Raw genomic sequence first — 20,668 nt, 5'->3', positions numbered from 1 at the left:
TTTTTTAAGGCTTGTTTTAAGTTTTTTCTTTCTCATGGTCCCCCCACTTTTGTTCTGATTCTTTTTGCATAGTATGATGAATATGGAAATATGTTAAACATGACTGTACATATATAATCTATATCAGATTGCTTGCTGTCATGGAGAGGGAGAAAAGAAGGAGCAGAAAAATGTGGAACTCAAAATCCTACCTAAAAAATCAATGCTAAAAACTATCTTTTCATGTAATTGGAAAAAAATATTCAAAAAAGAGGGGATGTGAGGGAACTCTGATTCTAATCTCATTGTTTATCTGAAGATCTAAGTGAGGAGTAGTTAGGTGATGCAGTGGATAAAGTACCAACCCTAGAGTCAGGAGGTCCTGAGTTCAAATATGATCTCATACACTTAACACTTACTTAGCTGTGTGACACTGAGCAAGCCACTTAACCCCACTGCCTTGCAAAAAAATAAAACAAAACAAAAAATAGAGCTGTTTGTCCATGGTCGCCCAGCCAAATACTAGTGGAACTGCCAGTCATCTTATTTCTTTTCCTGATTCCCAGCATGTAGATAATTCAGGGTTAGGGTTTTCAGGCATGCTCTGTGAAGATTGAGGCTGGACTCTCTGGGGAACTGGCTTCCTCTTCTCTTGGTATGATTGCATCCAAATGGGACAAACCATCCCCTGTCCTTTCCATTCTTAGGGTATCACAATTCCTAACTATGGATTTATGGATGAAACTCAGGGTGATTAAAAATAGGAATTTTCTTTATGATAGCCCTCACAAATGGTTATCTTTTCTTTGCCGGAAGCCTTCTAGGGATCAGGAACTCCTTAGCCCCTGAAATAGCTTATTCTACTTCTGGACTCATCTAATTATTAGGAAGTTTTGCTCTCCATCAAGCAACCACCCGCCCTATCCTATTTCTGTCCTCTAGAGTGCAAGGTCACACAGCGAGGAAGTAGTGGAGCAGAGACGAAAGCCCAGTTAGACAACGTGTTTCTCTTCATCCGAGCCCCTCTCTTTCTTGTGAAGGCTTCTGTTTTTGGTCCAGGACTTTGAGGTTCAATTCAGTTCACACTTCAGCCTTTTCATCTTTCTTACCCTGGGTGGCTGTTCATTTTTGAAGATCCCAGCAAGGGCCTCCCAGAAGAATGGGACAAATACTTGCCTGGGTTTGCCTTTTAGCGCAAAGGAACAGTGACTATTTTAAGACCAAGGCGTCCTTAACTCCTCTGCTGGCGTAGGAGATTATTTTTTTCTCTGGCACACTCATAATGCAAATGATACTGTTTAAAACAAACAAACCAACAATCAGAACTGTGGAGGTATTGAGCTAAGAGGCAATGCTCGTGGGAGAATTCTATGGCATTGTTAGCATTTGTCTTGGAGCCAACAGGTCCCCTGGTACATCCCTTCTCCTTCAGAAAAGAGCAAAAATCCTGAGGGAGGCAGACTCTGACTCAGGTAACCTTTCTGCCTACCCTTCCATTGATTGGATGACAGAAAAAGGCATCATTGGTTTGCACACTTCAAACTTCTCATATCAAAGTCTGTACATGCTTCAACCAAGAGGCAAACTCTGGTTCATGTCCAGATAGAAAAGACAATCAAAGGATTGATCAGGGAGTCTGGCTAATTACTCATACAAAGTCAAGCTCCACCTAGCCACATGGATCTTGTTCATAATGGAAGAATGGTCATGTCTGCCTTAGATGAAGAAGATTCGGAGTTGAGAGGCAACATGGGAGAGTGGGAGATTACAGTTTGGGAGTGGGTCAAAGGGCCTGGGTTTGAAGTTCACCTCTATCACTTGACGACCATGTGATCTTGGGGGAAATCATTTAATTTTTCCTCCTCAGTAAAAATCTTTTTTTTTAGGTTTTTGCAAGGCAAATGGGGTTAAGTGGCTTGCCCAAGGCCACACAGCTAGGTCATTATTAAGTGTCTGAGACCAGATTTGAACCCAGGTACTCCTGACTCCAGGGCCGGTGCTTTATCCACTGTGTCACCTAGCCGCCCCCCAATTTTTCTTTTTTTTTTTTAGGTTTTCTCCTCAGTAAAATCAAGGAGGCAGCATCAGAAAATGAGAGATTATAATTTCTTGGATTTAAAACCCATGTCTATCACCAATGGTGTGGCCTTCAAGGAAGTCATTTGATCTTTCTGGGTCTCAGTTTCCTTCTCTGTAAAATGAGAGTCTGACTGACCTTCTAGTAAGTCCTTCTGATTCTGACTTTACAACCTTCTCCAATACTATGATTCATGGGAAGCCTTCAGACCAAGCAAACATTGTTTTTGGAGAGGCAGCCTCATACAGAGGAAAGAAAACTTGGGAGTCCTCTTGGAGTTTGAAAAAAATTTTAGTTTTAATTCTCATTCCACTACTTACTAGTTCTGATCTTCAGAAGTTCATTTCTCTGTACCTTAGTTTCCATTTTTTGTAAAATGAATGGGTTGATGGTTCATAAGATTTGGCCCAAATGAAATTTGGTGAAATTGATGACAGCCTAATTTTAAAGACTGCTGGCTTCCCACACAGTGTTGAATCTTCTTTCTACAAATTCATAGATTTAGAACACTCAGGTCTTCTAATTCAATATCCTCATTTTACAGATGAGGAAACTGAGGTTCGGAGAAGTTGAAATGACTTTCTCAAGGTCACACAAGTAGAAAGTGGTGGAACAAGGATTTGAACTGGGGCCAAAGGTAGCATGGGAGCTGTACTATAATACACAGTCTTGTGATTCATATGTCTCTGGGAAACAGGACAACCTCAATATTGATGCAATGATGATAAAGTGGATAAATCTAAAGACAGATATAGGAAGCCTAACTAAGCCAGAAACTATAGCTCTTTAGGGTATCTTCTCTTCTAACTGCAATTTAATCCTATTCAGTTAGCATGTATCAATAAAGCATCTCCTATGTGCAGACACCTTTGCAGTTATGTAACCAGAAGGCAATGGAAAACAACTCCAGAACTTTTGTCAAGAAAGCCCCAAAATGTGCTCACGAAGAGTTGGACACAGTCAGCTAGGTGGCACAGTAGATGGAACACTGGCCCTGGAGTCAGGAGTATCTGAGTTCAAATTTGGCCTCAGACACTTAATGAGTACCTAGATGCGTGACATTGGGCAAGTCACTTAACCCCATTACCTTGCAAAAAACAAAAAAGAGGAGTAAGAGAAGACTTAAAAACAAACAAATGACTCAACAATTCCATAGGTAGGACTTGATGCTTACCATTAGTTGATAGACACAGGGATACATAGACAAAAAGAAACCAGTCCCTGCCCTCAAGGAGCTTCCATTCTACCCTGGAATATAATATTTACACAGAGATAATTAGATAAGAGTTTGAAAGAGGAGAAAGGTTCTACCCAAGTAGAATCTGGAAAGGTTTCCTCCAGGAAGCCCTAAGCATCTAGTGAAGGCTGAAGAGAGGAAAAAACAAGTCTTAGGAATGAAAGACACCCCAGGTTCAGAGTTGGGGGGGAAGGGCAGATTGAGTTAGACAAAGGCAAGTGAGACCATTTGGTTCTAATATAGACTTCGTGAGAGGGACAAATATGACCAGAAAGGGAAACTGAGGCCAAGATGTGTGAAGGGCTTTAATTGACAAGATTAGTGACCCATATCTTATCCTAGAGGTGATTGCATATGACAGACTTTTGGGAGTTTTAAAGACTTTTGAGTTGGAAAGCACAGTGTGCATGTTTCCACTTTACTAAAATTATTTTATTCATCTTTTAGTTTTTCAGTCATATCTGACTCTCCATTACTCTATTTGGGGTTCTCTTGACAGAGAAAGTGGTTTGTCAGTTCCTTTTCCCACTCACTTTACAGATGAGAAAACTGAGATAAATAGGATTAAGTGACTTGCCCAGGTTACACTGTTGTTAAGTGTCTGAGGCTGGATTTGAAGTCACAAAAGATTGTTTTGTTAGCTTTGCCCAAAGAATGAACTGGAAGAAAGATATCATAAGGTGATTTCTGTCTTCTACTGAGGATGACTCACACTAATGCTGCCATTGGAATATGGATGAAATGGTCCCCTTGCCACAACTAGATTGTCTGCAAATTGGCAAAACAGGCCTGCCCAAATGCAGAAAAATTCTTGATTACAAGATCCAAAAACTAAAAGTAATTTTCAAAAATTTGGAGGGATTGAATTGAACAAAAGAATTAAAAGCAAAGATCAAAAAAATGAAATAAAAAAACGAATATTTTTTACTGAGTTCAAAAATTAATTAGAACTTAGAATCCTAGAATGACAGAGTTGGGCCTTAAAACAGAGAATGTTAGGGCTTCAAGATGACTTAAAAGAGAGTTGGGAACACAGAAAATCAGAAGTGGGAGGGATCTTAGAACATAGATGTCAGAGGTGAGAAGGATTGTCAGAGTTCAGAACCAGAAGCAGCTGCAATCCAACAGATTTTAGCACATACAAAGTCAGAGAAGTATGGGACATCAGAACAATGAATGTCAACAGATCAGAATAATCTAATCTCATTTTACAGAGAAGGAAACTGAAATCTACAGAGAAAATGTGACCTATCAATTGTCACATAGCTGGTTGAGGTCTGAGTGAGAGTTACAAGTGTTGATACCAGTCCACTCCATCCTCCTGGACCTTGCACTGATCTGAGCTATCAGAACTCCATCTGAGCGCCCCTTAAGCTCCCAGAGGACAGCCCTGGCCCTCTGGTACTTCCTCCCTAACCCCAGCAGCCCCTCTCACACACACACACTCAGTGCATGGTGCCAGGCAGACAGACTCACGTACATCGCCGGGCAGATTCCTGGGCCAACTCAAGTCGATAGATGGAGAGTCGGTTGACACCACCACATATGTTGTTCTTCTCACCCTTGCATTCCATGTTGCATTCCGCCTGGCTTGCATTTGCCCCCTGGATCTTGTGACCACAGAAGCACTCGGCACCAAACTCTAGTCCAGCATACAGGTAACCCCTGGGGAAGGGAACATGGGTGTACTCAGATGGATAGACCATTAGCAAGGGCATCCATCACCCCACTGGGAGACTCTGGGAAAGGAGTAATAATGGAGATTATGAAGTTTGCCATCTCCTTCTCTCTGGGAGCTCTTGGGCAATCCTCAACTCTCATATAGTTCCACCCATCTCCCTTGACAACCTCTCCTCTGCCCTTCAAGCAGACAACAAGTTCTTAGTGACATACTTTTAGTGCTAGAATACATGAATGAATGAAAAACCATTTATTAAATGTCTAGCATGTACTGGGCCTTGGGCAACTGGAAACGGTTCCTGCTCTGAAAGAGAAAGGAGAAAATGTTGGTGAGTCTGATCTCTGGAAGCACCTGTGATGAGGTTGTGAGCACCAGAGAAAGAAGGTCCAGAAGAATGGAGTGAAAGACCTTGAATTCATGTCAAGTGATGATGGATTGAAGGAGCTGGGGCAGGCCAAACTTGGGAAGAGAAGACTCAGGGTTGGTTTGAAAGCTGCCTTCAAAGATTTTAAGGACTGTCTTGTAGACAATGGATTAGTCCTGTTCTGACTACTCAAGGGCACGGCAAGCCAAATCCCCCCAAAATAATTAAAGCTAAAGACAAAAAATTTGAAATGAATAAACATATGCTTTTTGAGGTAGAAATTGAAAAGAGGAAAATTTAGGTTGGGAGATTAGAACTGTCCCCAAGCAGAGTAGGTCTTCTTGAGGGAGATGCTGGCTTCCCCTTCCCTTGAGGTCTTCAAGCAGAGACAACTTGACTTTTGGTTTGACATGCTGCATAGAGAATTCTTGTTTGGGGATGAGTTGGTCAAGAAGGCCACTGAAGTCCCTTCAATCTCTGTGGTTCTCTGATCCAGAACCAGTCCTTAAGTTTGAAGAGCAGAAGCTGAATCTGGGCTCTACCATTTACTAATGATGGAATCATTCTTGGGCAAATCATTTCCTGAAAGAAGTAAAGTAGGTGACTTCGAATCCATCTTGGAAATCCCAATTCTCTGATCTCTCTTGAGTTGTTTAGCTCAAAAGAGATGTTGGAGGGAGGAGGCAATAAAGTGGGAAGGATAAGAAAGAAGATTAATCAGACTTGGGATACTGAGTCTCACACTGGGGACTGGACTCAAGGAGCTTACATTCTGTTGAGCATTCTTTCCTTTACAAAATGTTTCCCAGAACTCTCTCCTTGAGCTTGCCTGGTTTAAAGGGTACCTGATGATAATAATAGTTATTATTGCTATTATTATTACTTGATTTTTTATGTATCACTTTAAAGTTTGAAAAATGCTCTATAAATATTATTTCAGGATATAAATAAAATATGAAAAATATAAAAATATTTTTTAAAAACTCAGGATATATAAAAAAATTATTTATCCTTACAAAAACGCTGGGAGTTAGATATTATCATCAGTCCAATTTCACTGAAGAGAAGATTGAGGCTATTTCCACTTTTTTTGGGGGGGTGCTAATATCTGGCCTAAGGAATAGGCTGGATTTTCCATGTTACTCCAAGGGGTCTATCAATGAGGGAGTGCTGATCATTTCATTGATTTTTTAAAAAATCTTCAGCACCTAGGACAGCACCTGGCACTAGTAGGTGCTTACTGCCTCTTTGTAGGTTGGTTGGTTGATTTGGAACCTGAGGACCTGAGTTCCTATCCTGACTCTGCTGCTGACTACCTGTGTGATTCTTCCCTTCTGGCTGAGATGTTTAGTTGGCATCCTAATGGACAGAGTATCAAGCCTGGAGTCAGGAAGACCTGCCTTCAAATGCTGGAGTCTGGAAAACCTAACTTCAAATTCAGCCTCAGCCACTGATAACTGTGTGATCCTGGACAAATCCACTTCTCACAAGTATGTTTTTCAATGCATGAAATAAATTATACAGGATTACAAAGGAAATCAATTATATTAGAATTAAGATGCATGTTTTTCCATATTCAAATGGGTTCATGCACCATTTGAAATCTATCCATGGCTAAGTCTTTGCTAGTCTGTCCTCCTCCCATTTTAAGAGATAAGAAAACAACTGCAGAGCAAGGTAAGGACTTGCCTAGGGTCACACATCAGAGATTCAGGCTCCTCAGATGCTCAAATCCAATGTCCTTTCTCCCACATAATTATCCTATGGGTAGCATGCCAGTTATTCAGGGTGTCATGTAGAAATGACCAGAAGAGCTGAATCTCCTTATCACCCTCCCTCCTCCATTATCATTTTCTCTCAGGCAGCTGTTCTGGAATAGCATTGGGGCTCCCTATTCCTACAACTTTCTCCCCTGGGCTTCCTCTCCAATGCTACCTGGAACTTGGCCCCACAGTGTGAGTCCTGAGTGGGTGATTTACTGTGCATCAGCTGAAGGAAGCATCACTTTACAAGAAAAAAGGTCTCCCAGGTGTGATAGATCATAAGGCAAGAGGCAGCCCCATTACTTAAAGACAGGAAGGATTGTGCCTTTGTTGGAGGTGAATTAGGAAATGATAGAGACCCTGTGGCTCTCCAGGGAAGAAAGCTGTGAGCTTGGGCATCAGGCAAGGCTGGGAACTGACTACCTATGGGCATGTGAGGCCTTTCTGCCTGACTCCAAGGAGTTTGGCCTCAGAGGATAGAAAGGAGGAAAGCTGTGGAGCCCATGAATTCATGAGTTGATAAAAAGAAAGATTTCCCATGGATGGGCATAAAGTGGTGGAAAGTCTGTAAGATATAGAGTCAAAGGACCTAGGTTTGAACCCTGCCTTCTCTACTTACCCCTTGCATACCTGCCCTGGGTTTCAGTTTCTTTTTCTATAAAATGGAGATGGGGTAGACTAACTGGCCTCTGTGGTCCTTTCCATTTCTAAGTCCAAGACCCTATCATCTGAGAAGGCAGTCTCAGGAGGGAGTGGAAGGAGTTCCTCATGGAAGATGAACTCCAACTGGATGATTACTTATCAGGGATTCTAGAGAGGTGATTTTTATGCAGCTACAAATTGGACTGAGTAGGTCAAGTGGTTAGAGCATCGGACTTGGAACCAGGATCCTTCTTACTAACCATATCAACCTGATTGAGTCATTTTTCTGAGTCTCAGATTCCTCAGCTACAAAACAGAGAGAATAATGCCCATCTGTTGGGTAGCTCAAAGGAGATGATGGATACTCAATATTTTGGAAACCTTACAACTCTATGCAAATGTCCACTGCTATTATAATTACTGAGAGATTGCATGGTGTAGTAGACAATGAACTGGTCTCAGAAAGACTGGAGTCAGGTCTTGCCTGTGATATACATTGACTGTGGGTTCACATGCTGGAGGGTCCAGACCTGAATCTTCCTTTGGAAGAGGTTCTTCATCCCTGGACCACCCCAACAGTAACTGGAAAGGAGAGAAGGTAATAATCTTGGCTGGCTTTGGAGTGGAAATTGGGGGAGGCTGAGACTTTACATAGAACTTGTTTGACCTCAGAGGCCTTGGCTGGGACTCTCAGGTAAAAGTAGCTAAGCAAATAGAAGCTCTCAAGAGAGAAGTGGTAGAATCTGAGAATCTTAGAACAGAGAATGTCAGCATTTGGAAGGGACCTTAGAACAGAAGATGTGAGAGTTGAAAAGGACTTTAGAATACAGTTTCAGAGTTGGGGTGTGTGGGAGGGAATTGGAACAGGGAATGTCACAGTTGGGAGAACCCTTAGACCAGAGATTGTTTGGGAGGGGTTTTAGAACAAGGAATGTCAGAGATAAGAAGGGCCTTAGAAAAGAGAATGACAGAGTTATGCAGTACAAAGAACCTTAGAACATCAGAACTGGACCAGATCGTAGAACCAACAATGTCAGGAGAGAAGAATCTTAGACTATAGAATGTAAGAACTGAGAAGGGTCTTAGCCCAGAGATCATAGAATGTCAGCATTAGGAGAGAGTCAAAGAGGAGCCATGGGAAAAGATCAGAGGACCAGGGTTAAAAATTCTGGTTATTCTATTATTCTGTGTTTCTGGTTGTTCTCAAATCCTAATTATTTTATTTATTACCTGTATGATTGGGCAAAGCCATTTGACTTCAATTTCTTTATTTGTCAACTGAGGGGTTTGGACAAGCAGCCTCTATATACCCCTTTCTGCCATTAGTCCTTGAATTTAGAATGTCAGAGAGGGAAAGGAATACTAACTACAACCTTCTTGGTTGATGCTTGGGGAAAGGGCTGGCCAAGAGAGGGAAATTGGGTTGCCCAAAGTAAGTGAGAGCTGAGAGGAGGACAGACAAGAGTCACAAGTTCTGGGTTGGAGTCATTCTCTCCCTTTAGCAAGAGCAGAGCCCAGAAGGGCTCTGCCCAAAGTGACCAGCTTAAGATGATCCCTTTTTTTCCTCCACAGCAGCTCTTGGTCTCCAAGTTCCCTCCTGGCAGCCAGGGCCACATCCTCCAGTCCCTCCTCCAGAGCACCTGCATTGAGAATTTTTGCTCTGACCCAGCATCCTTTACATGGCCAGGGCTGCTGTCTTGAAAGACAATTCTTTCTCTTCAATGTACTATTTTTAATCATGAATATCATTTTCATTTTGCATGAGAAAGCTTTGTCTAGCCAGGTGTCTGCCTTTCACTGGAAGGAAAACAAGACTTTCAGAGAAATCCTTCACACCTTCCTCAGATGCTTGTGTCCCTCCAACTCTTATGACTGGTACACTAACACTTTCCAACACACATTCCTTCCCTTTTATCTACCTCATAAGGCTACTATAAGGAGCAAATGAATCAATACCTATAAAGCCTTTAGGATGATGGGAAGCACATAGTAGGTCCTTAACAAATGTGTGTTCTTTTCTTTTCCTTTCCATTCATGCATGCATTCATCTAGGGACAATTACATAGCTCTCAAACACTTTCTTGTCCACACACATATGCAGATTCACACATACTGTGTCCTCACATTTACATGCCCCCATCCACATGCACCCTTGCCCATATCTACATTCCCATGCAACCCTACATGCATCCATTCGTATTTTCCCATACAGACAGCCTTTCTATGTCTAAAAATCTACCAGTGCTCTCATACTCACCCCACCCCAATATACTCCAATGCCTATGACCACACATTCTAGCAAACACACATTCACCATAATGGGGAAACCTTCTCTAGTCCCTCTGTATTTATGGTTTGGTTTATTTCATCAACCAAGAGGCCCCTGTTCCGGAAATCCCTGTCCTAACATTAAATATGCCTTCAGTAAATTGCTTTTATAGTTGGTTTTAAATTCTCAACCCTGAAGAAAGCAGTTGAGGCTAATAACCAAGTCATAATGCTGATCTTTGAAGTGCTCTGGAGTAAGGAATTTTTGAGGGAAGAAAAACTCCCTCCACTTGCTTCCTGCTCGAGCTGCAAGTTGGGTTCAATCCAGTCAATCAAGAATTATTAAATATCTACTATATGGGGGCAGCTAGGTGGCACAGCAGATAGACTGGAGTCAGTAGGACCTGAGTACAAATCTAGCCTCAGGCACTTGATACTTAAAAGCTGATGGCCTTGGGCAAGTCACTTAATCCCATTGCCTCACTACCTAAAAAATTATATGACAGACACAATTGCTAAGTGCTTAAAATACAAAAAGAGGCAAAAGACAGTCCCTGACCCCCAAGTGCTTTCAATCTATTGTAGAGAGACAACATGAAAACAAATTTGCAAAGCTGGATACATTCAGGATAAATAGGGAATAATTAATTGAGGGAAGGCACTAGAATTAAGAGAGGTGGGATGAGGTTTCCAGTAGAAAGTGGGAGTTTAACTGGACCTTAGATATAATGACCAGTGGTCTAGACTTGGGTTTAAAACCTGCCTCTGACACTGAATGGCTATTTCACAATGGTCAATTCACTTAACCCTTTTAAGCCTCAGCTGTGAAATGGAACTAATAGTGCCTATTTCTGAGGTTGTTGTGAGGATCATGATTTGGTGCTAGAAGGGATCTTCGATTAGGTCTAAATCTTCATTTTACAGATGAGAAAATTGAGGTCAAATGGGATAATGTAGACAAAGGGCTCAGGGTCACACACTGATAAATATCAAAGCCAGGATTCTAACCCAGCTTTCCAAATTCAAGACTCTCTGTTCATGTGCCATGCTATCTCAAATGAGTCCAATTAGGGAGCAGGGGGTAGTGTTTGAAATAACTGCTCCCTTCATACCCTTGCATGCCAATGATAAACACTTTCATTGATGGGTTCAGTAGTGGGGTTGATGCCAGAGACCCTGCAGGTCTGAGAGATTTGTTCTCCAAAGGGAATTGTCCATTTTCCTGTGAGCTTTGGCATAAGGCCAAGAACTGGCTAATTATGTCCTGAGACCTCATCTTCATAAAATTGGTGTCTGATTTGTTCATGGGCTGACTCATTTTTCTCTGTCTGGGGTTGCCAGGAGATCACCTAGTTTAACAGTATTTGCTGCTGGATGGTGGGGAGGACCAACAAGCCCCCTGGAGCCCCTGGTAGACTTGCTCATACCCATGCATTCCCTTAAAACCCATGTCCAAATCTCCTATGCCCCCACACCTGCACACTCCAAGCCCCCCACAGATAGAAAGGCAAAGAGCACCAAGAGGGGAGGAGATGGGCTGGGGATGGAGGGTCATCATTAGGGGCAGCTGGGCTTGTGTTCCACCCTACCGCTCAGCACAGCTGTCCTGGCAGCGGAAGACTGTCATCTTCTTGTAGTCAAAGAAGGATAATCCTCGCAGGGCCCGTCTGCTGGGGTTGTCCAAGTAGCAGCCGACGTATTTTGCTGGGGGGAGAAAAAACAGACCCAGCTGAAGATGAAGCTTAGTGGGAAGAGAAAAATTCTGCCAAGAACAATCCTGGCATTGGTATTGGGAGTGCCCAAAGAGAGATGGATCTGGATGGAGGAAGTGGACCCAGCTTTGACTCTGATACCTCGTTCTTGGGTGACTTTGTATATCTTTGGGCAAGTCTCTGGCCCTCCCTGGATCTCAATTTCCTTGTTGGTAAAATGAGGAAATTGGATGAAATTCATCCCAAGATTTTTTTTCCACCACTAAATGTAGACAAGATAGAACAATAGAAAGAACATTGGTTTTGGAGTCAGAGAAAATCAGACTTGGACTCACTCTACACTTCCTATTTGTATGACTTTGGGCTTATCACTTAACTTTCCTGGGCCTCAGTTCTTCATCTGTTCAATTCAGACTCTAAGAACCCTTTGAGATAAAAAAAAAAATCTCTGAATCTAATTTCTATGTTGATGCCACTTCTTCCAGTCAATTAAGAAACCCAGGCAGACAAGTAAGAGAGTAGGAGTGCTATACTGGAGGGTGGTTTGATCGCTACAGGTGGGTAGTAGTAGTAGGTAGAAAGGGCAGAACCTTTAGACCTGGGATCAAAATGAATGAAGTCCTACCTTGGTGTTCAAGCACAGGCTTGATGAACATTTGGCAAGACACTTTCCTGAAGCACAGTTTTGACCACATCACTACCCTTCTCAACGAATCCCAGTGGCTTCCTATTATCTCTAGGATCAAATAATATAAATTTCTCATGTAAAGCCCTTCACAATGTGACCCCAACCTACCTTTTCAACCTTATTATGCATTACTTCCCTTCATATTCCCTATGAGTAAGTCAAACTAGCCTTCCTCATACATGGAAAGTCTAAGACTTTCTAGTCTTCTTGTTTGTTTGATCTTTGCTATTCATCTTTGAACAAGACCATGACATCAGGGAAGTGATGCCATGACAGGTATGTGAATTGGATTTGAGTGAGGGTGGGAGCTGTGCCAAATCACCAGTCTCACTTTTTTCTCTGGAACCATCTGGGTTCAGTGGCCAGATATGAGTCAGGATAACTGGAGATGGCTTTTAAAGTGAGGCAGTGCGGGTTAGGTGACTTGTCCAAGGTCAATCAGCTAATGTCTCAGGCCAGATCTGAACTCAGGTCCTCCTGACTCCAGGACTGGTGCTCTATCCACTGTACTTCTTCTGGCCTTCTATAAGATTCAGTTCAAATATCACACGACATGAGTCCATTCAAGATCCCCTCAAATCAGGGGTACTTAGCCTGAGGTCCTTGAACTTGTTTCCTGGGCCTCAGTTCTTCATCTGTTCAATTCAGACTCTAAGAACCCTTTGAGATAAAAAAAAAAATCTCTGAATCTAATTTCTATGTTGATGCCACTTCTTCCAGTCAATTAAGAAACCCAGGCAGACAAGTAAGAGAGTAGGAGTGCTATACTGGAGGGTGGTTTGATCGCTACATGTGGATAGTAGTAGTAGGTAGAAAGGGCAGAACCTTTAGACTTGGGATCAAAATGAATGAAGTCCTACCTTGGTGTTCAAGCACAGGCTTGATGAACATTTGGCAAGACACTTTCCTGAAGCACAGTTTTGACCACATCACTACCCTTCTCAACGAATCCCAGTGGCTTCCTATTATCTCTAGGATCAAATAATATAAATTTCTCATGTAAAGCCCTTCACAATGTGACCCCAACCTACCTTTTCAACCTTATTATGCATTACTTCCCTTCATATTCCCTATGAGTAAGTCAAACTAGCCTTCCTCATACATGGAAAGTCTAAGACTTTCTAGTCTTCTTGTTTGTTTGATCTTTGCTATTCATCTTTGAACAAGACCATGACATCAGGGAAGTGATGCCATGACAGGTATGTGAATTGGATTTGAGTGAGGGTGGGAGCTGTGCCAAATCACCAGTCTCACTTTTTTCTCTGGAACCATCTGGGTTCAGTGGCCAGATATGAGTCAGGATAACTGGAGATGGCTTTTAAAGTGAGGCAGTGCGGGTTAGGTGACTTGTCCAAGGTCAATCAGCTAATGTCTCAGGCCAGATCTGAACTCAGGTCCTCCTGACTCCAGGACTGGTGCTCTATCCACTGTACTTCTTCTGGCCTTCTATAAGATTCAGTTCAAATATCACACGACATGAGTCCATTCAAGATCCCCTCAAATCAGGGGTACTTAGCCTGAGGTCCTTGAACTTGTTTCAACTAGATGGATAGATGGATGGATGGATAGATATAGATAGATAGGTTATTATGCTAATTATGTATTGTGCTTATTCATCTAAAAACCTGTTTCTGAGAATAGTTCAATGGGTGTCTTCAGAATGTCAAAAAGGGGACCACAACACAAAGTGATGAATCCTTGCCATGGACAAAGGTGCTGCTTTCTTCCAATCAATTTATATTGGTCCTGCTTGCACCATATATATTCACATTTTTCTTCTGATAGAAGATAAACTCCTTAATGGTGGAAACAACTTGATTTTTGACTTTGAATTTCCAAGATTGGTATTTAAATTTCTTCATAAGCCACCTTCTTATATTGGACTCCCCTTCTCTCACTCTTTGATTAATCAACACTGGTCTACCTGGCTATTCCTCAATCAAAACATTCTGTTACATTATCAACAGCTGACTCCCTTTACCTAGAATACTCTCTCTCTCCTCAACTCCACTCTTGGTCTCCTTGGTTTCCTTCAAGACTTGGTTCAAATTCTGCTTCCTGCAGGGGCTTTCCTTGAACCCCCAGGTTCTCCTTTCATATTTCTTTCAGTTGGTTGGTTGGTTCTTGTCTTTTGTTAACAAAGAAGACCAAAATGATATCACTGTTTGAGACAAATTATAGTGTTTCTTGACGGTGACTGATCAGCCCAATATGAGCTTGGAATACTCTACCACAGGTTGGTCACAAACAGTCCATGTGAACACCTGGGTGTTTATTCTAAACTCATGTATCTCATGTTTCAATCCTGCCTTCCTCATAGAGCGCAACACCCTCTCTGATGAGAGCACACCATGCTGGGTGCTCCTGTGCCAGTGTTTCTCATGCTGCCCAATCAATTCTAAAGTCCTTCAATGAGACCTTCAGGGTGTCTCAGTATTGCTTCTTCTGCCCCCTTTGTGAGTGCTTGCCCTGTGTGTGTGTCTTTTTGGCAAGTGTACATCTGGCTTTCTATCAATGTACATTTGTAGTTACACTCTCTGTAGTAATGTTACAATGCTAGGCAGTTTAACCAAACATTTGATGACACAATGGACAGAACACCAAATCTGCAGTCAGGAAGACATGAGTTCATATCTAGCTTCAGATATTTACTAGCTTTGTGACCCTGGACAAGTCACTTAATTTTGTTTGCCTCAGTTTCCTCATCTGTCAAATGCACTGGAGAAAGAAATGGCAAACCATTCCAGAATCTTTGCCAAGAAAATTCCAAATAGTATCAGGAAGAATTGGACATGGCTGAGAAATGACTGCATTACAACAAAAATTATTGCTATGTTGTCTTCCCTAATAGAACATTTGCTTTATGGGCAGGGATTTCCTATTTGTCTGTTTCTGGATCTCCAGTGCCTAGCATCATTTATAGTACACATGTATTAAATATTTCTTGACTAACTGGTTGATGCCAAATGGTAGCTGAACTCCCTTCAAGTCTAGCTTCTGTGATTCTAGCTCTACCACTTACTTATGTGAGTTCAAGCAGAATCTTTCTTCTTTCTGAGCCTCAGTTTATTCCTCTATTAAATGAACTATCAGTTTCACAGCTACTGCAGAGAAAGTGCTAGATGAACTCTGTCATTATAGATGTTAGCTAGCACATTGTTCTTATTATCCAAAATCTATCACCGAGGCTTATTAAGTACCACCTGTGGTCCAAGTTCCATGCTAGGACTGGGGATCCAAATGCAAAGAATAAAACAGTCCCTGCCCTCAAGGAGCTTACCTTCCACTGTGTGCAGGATAATTACAAGGTAGTTAGGAAAAGAGGGGCTCAACAGGTATGAAGATCAAGGAAGTGAGTGTATAGAAGGTGACGCTGAGGGGGGTGGCTAGGTTGCACAGTGGATAGAGCATTGGCCCTGGAGTCAGGAGGACCTGAGTTCAAATTTGGCTCAGACACTTAATAATTATCTAGCTGTGTGATCTTGGGCAAGTCACCAAACCCCATTGCTTTACCAAAAAAAAAAAAACAGAAAAAAAAGTTGGTGTTGAAATGCATGTTGGAAGAAGAGAAGGATTCTATGAAGTGGAGGCAAGGAAGGAATGCACAGGGGCTGGCCAAGGCAAAGTCATGGAGATGGGAACTAGACAACTATTCATATTGTTGTTTGGTCATTTCAGTAGCGCCCCCCTCTTTATAACCCTGTTTGGAGTTTTCTTGGCAGAGATATTGGAGTAGTTTGCCATTTTCTTTTCCTGTTCATCTTACAAATGAAGAAACAGAGTTAAATGATTTGTCCAAGGTCACACAGCTAGTATCTGAGGTCAGATTTGAACTTAGGTCTCTGGAATGAGGCCCGGTGCTCTACGAATTATGGTACTCCCTAGCTGTCCCATGAAGTATAGTCCCCCATTGTCCTTGAGGGTCAGAGTAAAGGACAATATAGTTGAATGGTAGAGAGTGACCTTTTAGTAATGACAATGACATTCTAATTCCTAACAAAAAAAAAAGGTTAGGATGCTTTCCCCGGGCTCAGGCTCAACTCTATTCACAAATCTCAAATGCGCTGCAGGGGGTAAAATAATAACATATCCCTCCCTGCTGCCTTTGTCTACTCCTGGGACATTCTATACCAAACAGCAATCAACTACAATTTAAACATAGCCAGGTCTGTCCCATGTAGCCCTCTGCCAAAGGAAGCCTTACATCTAATCAATCAATAAACAATTTATTAAGCTCCTACTGTGTGTCAAATCCTGGGCTGAGTGAGAGCTACTTGGCTAACATGATAGACTAAGAAGTCAGTATTGCTGGTTCTTAGCAGTGTGATCAAGGGCAAATCCCTTCATTAATCTGAGCCTCAGTTTTCCCTTTTGCACAATGGAGATAATCCTACCTGCAGTCACTAAACACAGGGTTATTATGAGGTTCCTAAGAAGAGATGGATTAGAAAATACTTTATAAACTTTAAAGCATCATAAAGTGCCAGATTTTCAATATGACCATGCTTTGGCTTCTAGAGATGTTTTCTCCAATCATTCCCTATTACTCTTACTTAATTTTTAATGGACAAACAAGGCACATCTCTCATCTCTTGGTCTGATTTTATAGTCCTAACTGGGCTTCCTTTCCTCCTTCTCTCTGATTTTCAGGGGAAAGAAGCATCCACACAGGCTCCCGGGCAACACCCTCAAATGGGCTGATCCCTTCCTTTCATCCCTTGCATCATGACCCATTGTCTTTTCGGAATCACTCCAGACAGGAACATCAAACAATATTTGACTGACAGCCCTGTTCCTACCAGGGTGCAGAAGACAGACACACTCTGAAACTATTAACACAGCAGATCCAAAGAAGTCTGGGTTTGAGAGATTTTTCCTGTCCTCCTGGGCCATCACTGTGGCTCTTCTGTGCCAGATCTACTCCTCTTTGGAACTAACCCTCCAGCAACAATTTCTCACCCCTGATCCTTCCAATAGTGGTACAGTTTGCAAGGGTTTATTTAAGAATGACATTTTTAAAATATTGAGAACTCAGAAAGCATTTGAGTTATAATAGACAGAACAAAAGTCAGAGATAAAAAGGATCTTAGAATGGAAAATGTCAGAAGGGTCTTATAACAGGGAATGTCAGAATTGAAGACCCTAAGAATACTGAATGATAGTCCTGGAAGGGACCCTAGGATACAGGATTTTGAAGACTTTTTTGTTTCAGACATCCAAATGAAAGGAACCTAGCTTTTCCAAATATAATTCAGAAATGATCTTAACAAGTCTCTCTAACTTGAAGAATGGCCAATGAATCCAACAAGAAACATATAGAAATGCTTTTTCCAGCTCAGTAATGTCATAAAAAGATATCCAGAAGCTATGAGCATTAGACAAAGCATTCTGCCAAGAAAACCAGTTTGAGCTCAGGTGAATTGGCTGGAAGCCCATAGTAGCATGCATATTGAAAAAGATTGAGAGAGGGTAAAGGAAAGGAGAGGCTTAGAGAAGCTAGGAAATGCCCAGATTAGGGAGGATCCCAGGATAATGGAAATCTCTAATGGAGTCCAGACTGGGAAGGCTCCTACCTGACCAGGAACATTGAAGCCTGCTAGCCTTGGAACCCGAAAAGTGCAGGAAAAGGAGGAAACTGGCCCCCAATTCAAATCAGGAATTGTGGTTACAGATATGCCTAAACAGAAGAACATACCAAATACTAGAAAGAAACATCATAGGTCAAGGGACACTCAAGAGATAAACCCAGAAGGGAGTGACTCCATAGCAATCCTTAAGAGTCCTTGGGAGAAAAATGATGTGGCCACAAAGACTACAAGAATATCTAGAAGAAATGAAGCAAGAAATAAAAAAGTGGAATTTAAATGAAAAAGAAGCTCTGAAGAAAAGATTTGAAATGAGAACGAGAAGTCTAGAATAGAAAGTAAAAAGCATTGTTGAAGTAATGGACTCCCTGAAAATCAGAATAGACTCTGCCTACTCAACATGGTTCAAGAACTTTTAATAAATTAAATGGATTTTTTATTTTCAAAAAAAATATATAGATAAAGACTGAAAAAAAAAGAGAAGAAAACATGAAGTATCCATGATAAAAGAGAAAAATCTTGTCCTGGCAAGACAGCCAAGGAGTGATAATTTAGTAATCATCAGACTTCCTGAAAACCATGACAAAAGAAAAAGCCTGGATATTATCTTTTAAGAAATCATAAAAAGGAACTGTGTAGATTTACTAAAACAAAAGGGAAAAATGAATATAGAAAAATTCCATAAATTATCTCCTGTCTTTCAGGATAAACCTCAAAATGAAAACTCAAAAAATGTCAAAGTCAAAATTCAGTTTCCAGGTCAGAGAAAAATATTCCAAGAGTTAGGATTCCACAAGACTTGGAAGTGGCTACTTTAATGTAGGGAAAATCTTGGAATATTCCAAAGGACAAATGTTAAAGTTTAAAGTTTGAGTAACTTCTCCTAAAAGACTGGGTATAATCCTAGGGGGAAATGTGAATGTTAATAGAATCGAAGATTTTCAAGCACTTTTTATGAAAAGGTAAGAACTGAGTTGATATTTTGAACTATAAATATATGAGACAAAAGAAACGTAGCAAGGCACATACATTCAAGTATGTGGGGTCGAAGTTATGATGAACATACATCTTAATAATAAGAAAAGACAAATGTCCTTTCAAAAGTATGTCTTCAAGGACCACAAAGGGGATCAAGTGAGACAAAGAAAGGAATTAGGTATGATTTTGTTCTGTTCTGATAATTTTAAGAGAGGAAGAAAAAAAGATAGAAAAAAATGAATACATTAGGGAAAGCATGAGGAATGAAGTAGAACGTTCTATACCTCTTCATTTAGATGAGTGAAAAAATGAATATACATACATGGAAGAAGAAATGGGTATACATGACCCTCACTGCTATCTGAAGCAGATTAAAAAAGGTCTGTCCTGCTCTCCATCTTGTACTCAAAATTTGGTGCAGTAATTTGATAATTCAATAGGAAAAAAAAAGTCAATGATAGGGAGAGATGGAGGCTTTAAAGAAAGGGTAGAGGGCGGCTAGGTGGCGCAGTGGATAAAGCACCAGCCTTGGAGTCAGTAGTACCTAGGTTCAAATCCGGTCTCAGACACTTAATAATTAACCTAGCTGTGTGGCCTTGGGCAAGCCACTTAACCCCATTTGCCTTGCAAAAACCTTAAAAAAAAAAAAAAAAGAAAGGGTAGAATTAGAGAAGGAATAGTCCTAATCAAAACAAACTTTACCTTCAGAGGAAGGATAGTAAAGTTTGATCAAAAGGAAAGAGAAAACATAAGACTCTACGAACAAGGTCTTGATGAAGAAAGGAAGCAAACATCTTTTCAATTGAAGATTAGTAGAGCAGATCACATTCCTTGTCTTTTACCATACTTTTGTGTAAGGAGGAAATGATGGAAGTAAATACACAATTAGCAATCATAACTGTGGATGTGAATGAGATGAACAAAAAAAAATGGAAAAAGATGGCAAAAATGTATTAGAAATAAGAATCCAACAAGATGATGTTTACAAGAAACACACTTGAAACAATAAGATTCATGCAGAGCTAAGATGAAGGGCTGGACCAGAATTTATTATGCTTTAGATGAAATAAAAAAGGGGCAGCTGAGGGGAATGAGCAGAACCAGAAGGACATTGTAAACCCTAACAGCAACAGGGGGGTGATGATCAATCTTAATGGACTTGCTCATTCTTTCAGTACAAGAATTAGGCACAATTTGGGGGGGTATCTGTGATGGAGAATACCATCTGTATCCAGAGAAAGAATTGTGGAGTTTAAACAAAGACCAAAGACTATTACCTTTAATTTTTTTTAAAGTTATCTTATTATGTAATTTTGCTCTCTCTCTTATACTTAATTTTTTTCCCCTTAAGGACATGATTTCTCTCTCATCACATTCAACTTAGGTCAATGTATACCATGGAAACAATATAAAGACTAACAGACTGCCTTCTGTGGGGGGGGTGGAGGGAAGGAAGCAAGATTTGGGAAAAATGGTAAAATTCAAAATAAATTAATTAATTAATTTTTTAAAAAGGGGGAAGCTAAGTAGTGGTAGTGGATAGAGCACCAGCTCTGGAGTCAGGAGTGCCCGAGTTCAAATCTGATCTTAGACATTTAATAACTGCCTAGCCATGTGACCTTGGGCAAGTCACTTAACCCCATTGCCTTAAATAAATAAATAAATAAATAAATAAGGGGTAAAATGAAATAAAA

At 41.0% G+C, this 20,668-nt stretch overlaps 1 protein-coding gene across 4 annotated transcripts in view; it reads right to left on the bottom strand.

Annotated features, from left to right (window-relative positions):
* The window catches only part of WSCD2 (WSC domain containing 2), a 136,518-nt gene that overhangs the window by 27,444 nt on the left and 88,406 nt on the right, over window positions 1–20,668 (bottom strand). For all 4 annotated transcript variants that reach the window (XM_074206059.1, XM_074206057.1, XM_074206060.1 and 1 more), the window contains 2 exons: window positions 11,601–11,715; window positions 4,774–4,958 (listed from right to left, as the gene is read on the bottom strand). In XM_074206059.1, the coding sequence (XP_074062160.1) occupies window positions 4,774–4,958; window positions 11,601–11,715 (300 nt within the window). The remainder of the gene's footprint in view (window positions 1–4,773; window positions 4,959–11,600; window positions 11,716–20,668) is intronic.

The sequence above is a fragment of the Macrotis lagotis genome, chromosome X (assembly GCF_037893015.1).
Source record: "Macrotis lagotis isolate mMagLag1 chromosome X, bilby.v1.9.chrom.fasta, whole genome shotgun sequence".
NCBI classification, from domain to species: Eukaryota; Metazoa; Chordata; class Mammalia; order Peramelemorphia; family Peramelidae; genus Macrotis; species Macrotis lagotis.
The sequence above is the reverse complement of the archived record's forward strand: the minus strand, read 5'-3'. Positions and strand labels throughout refer to the sequence as shown.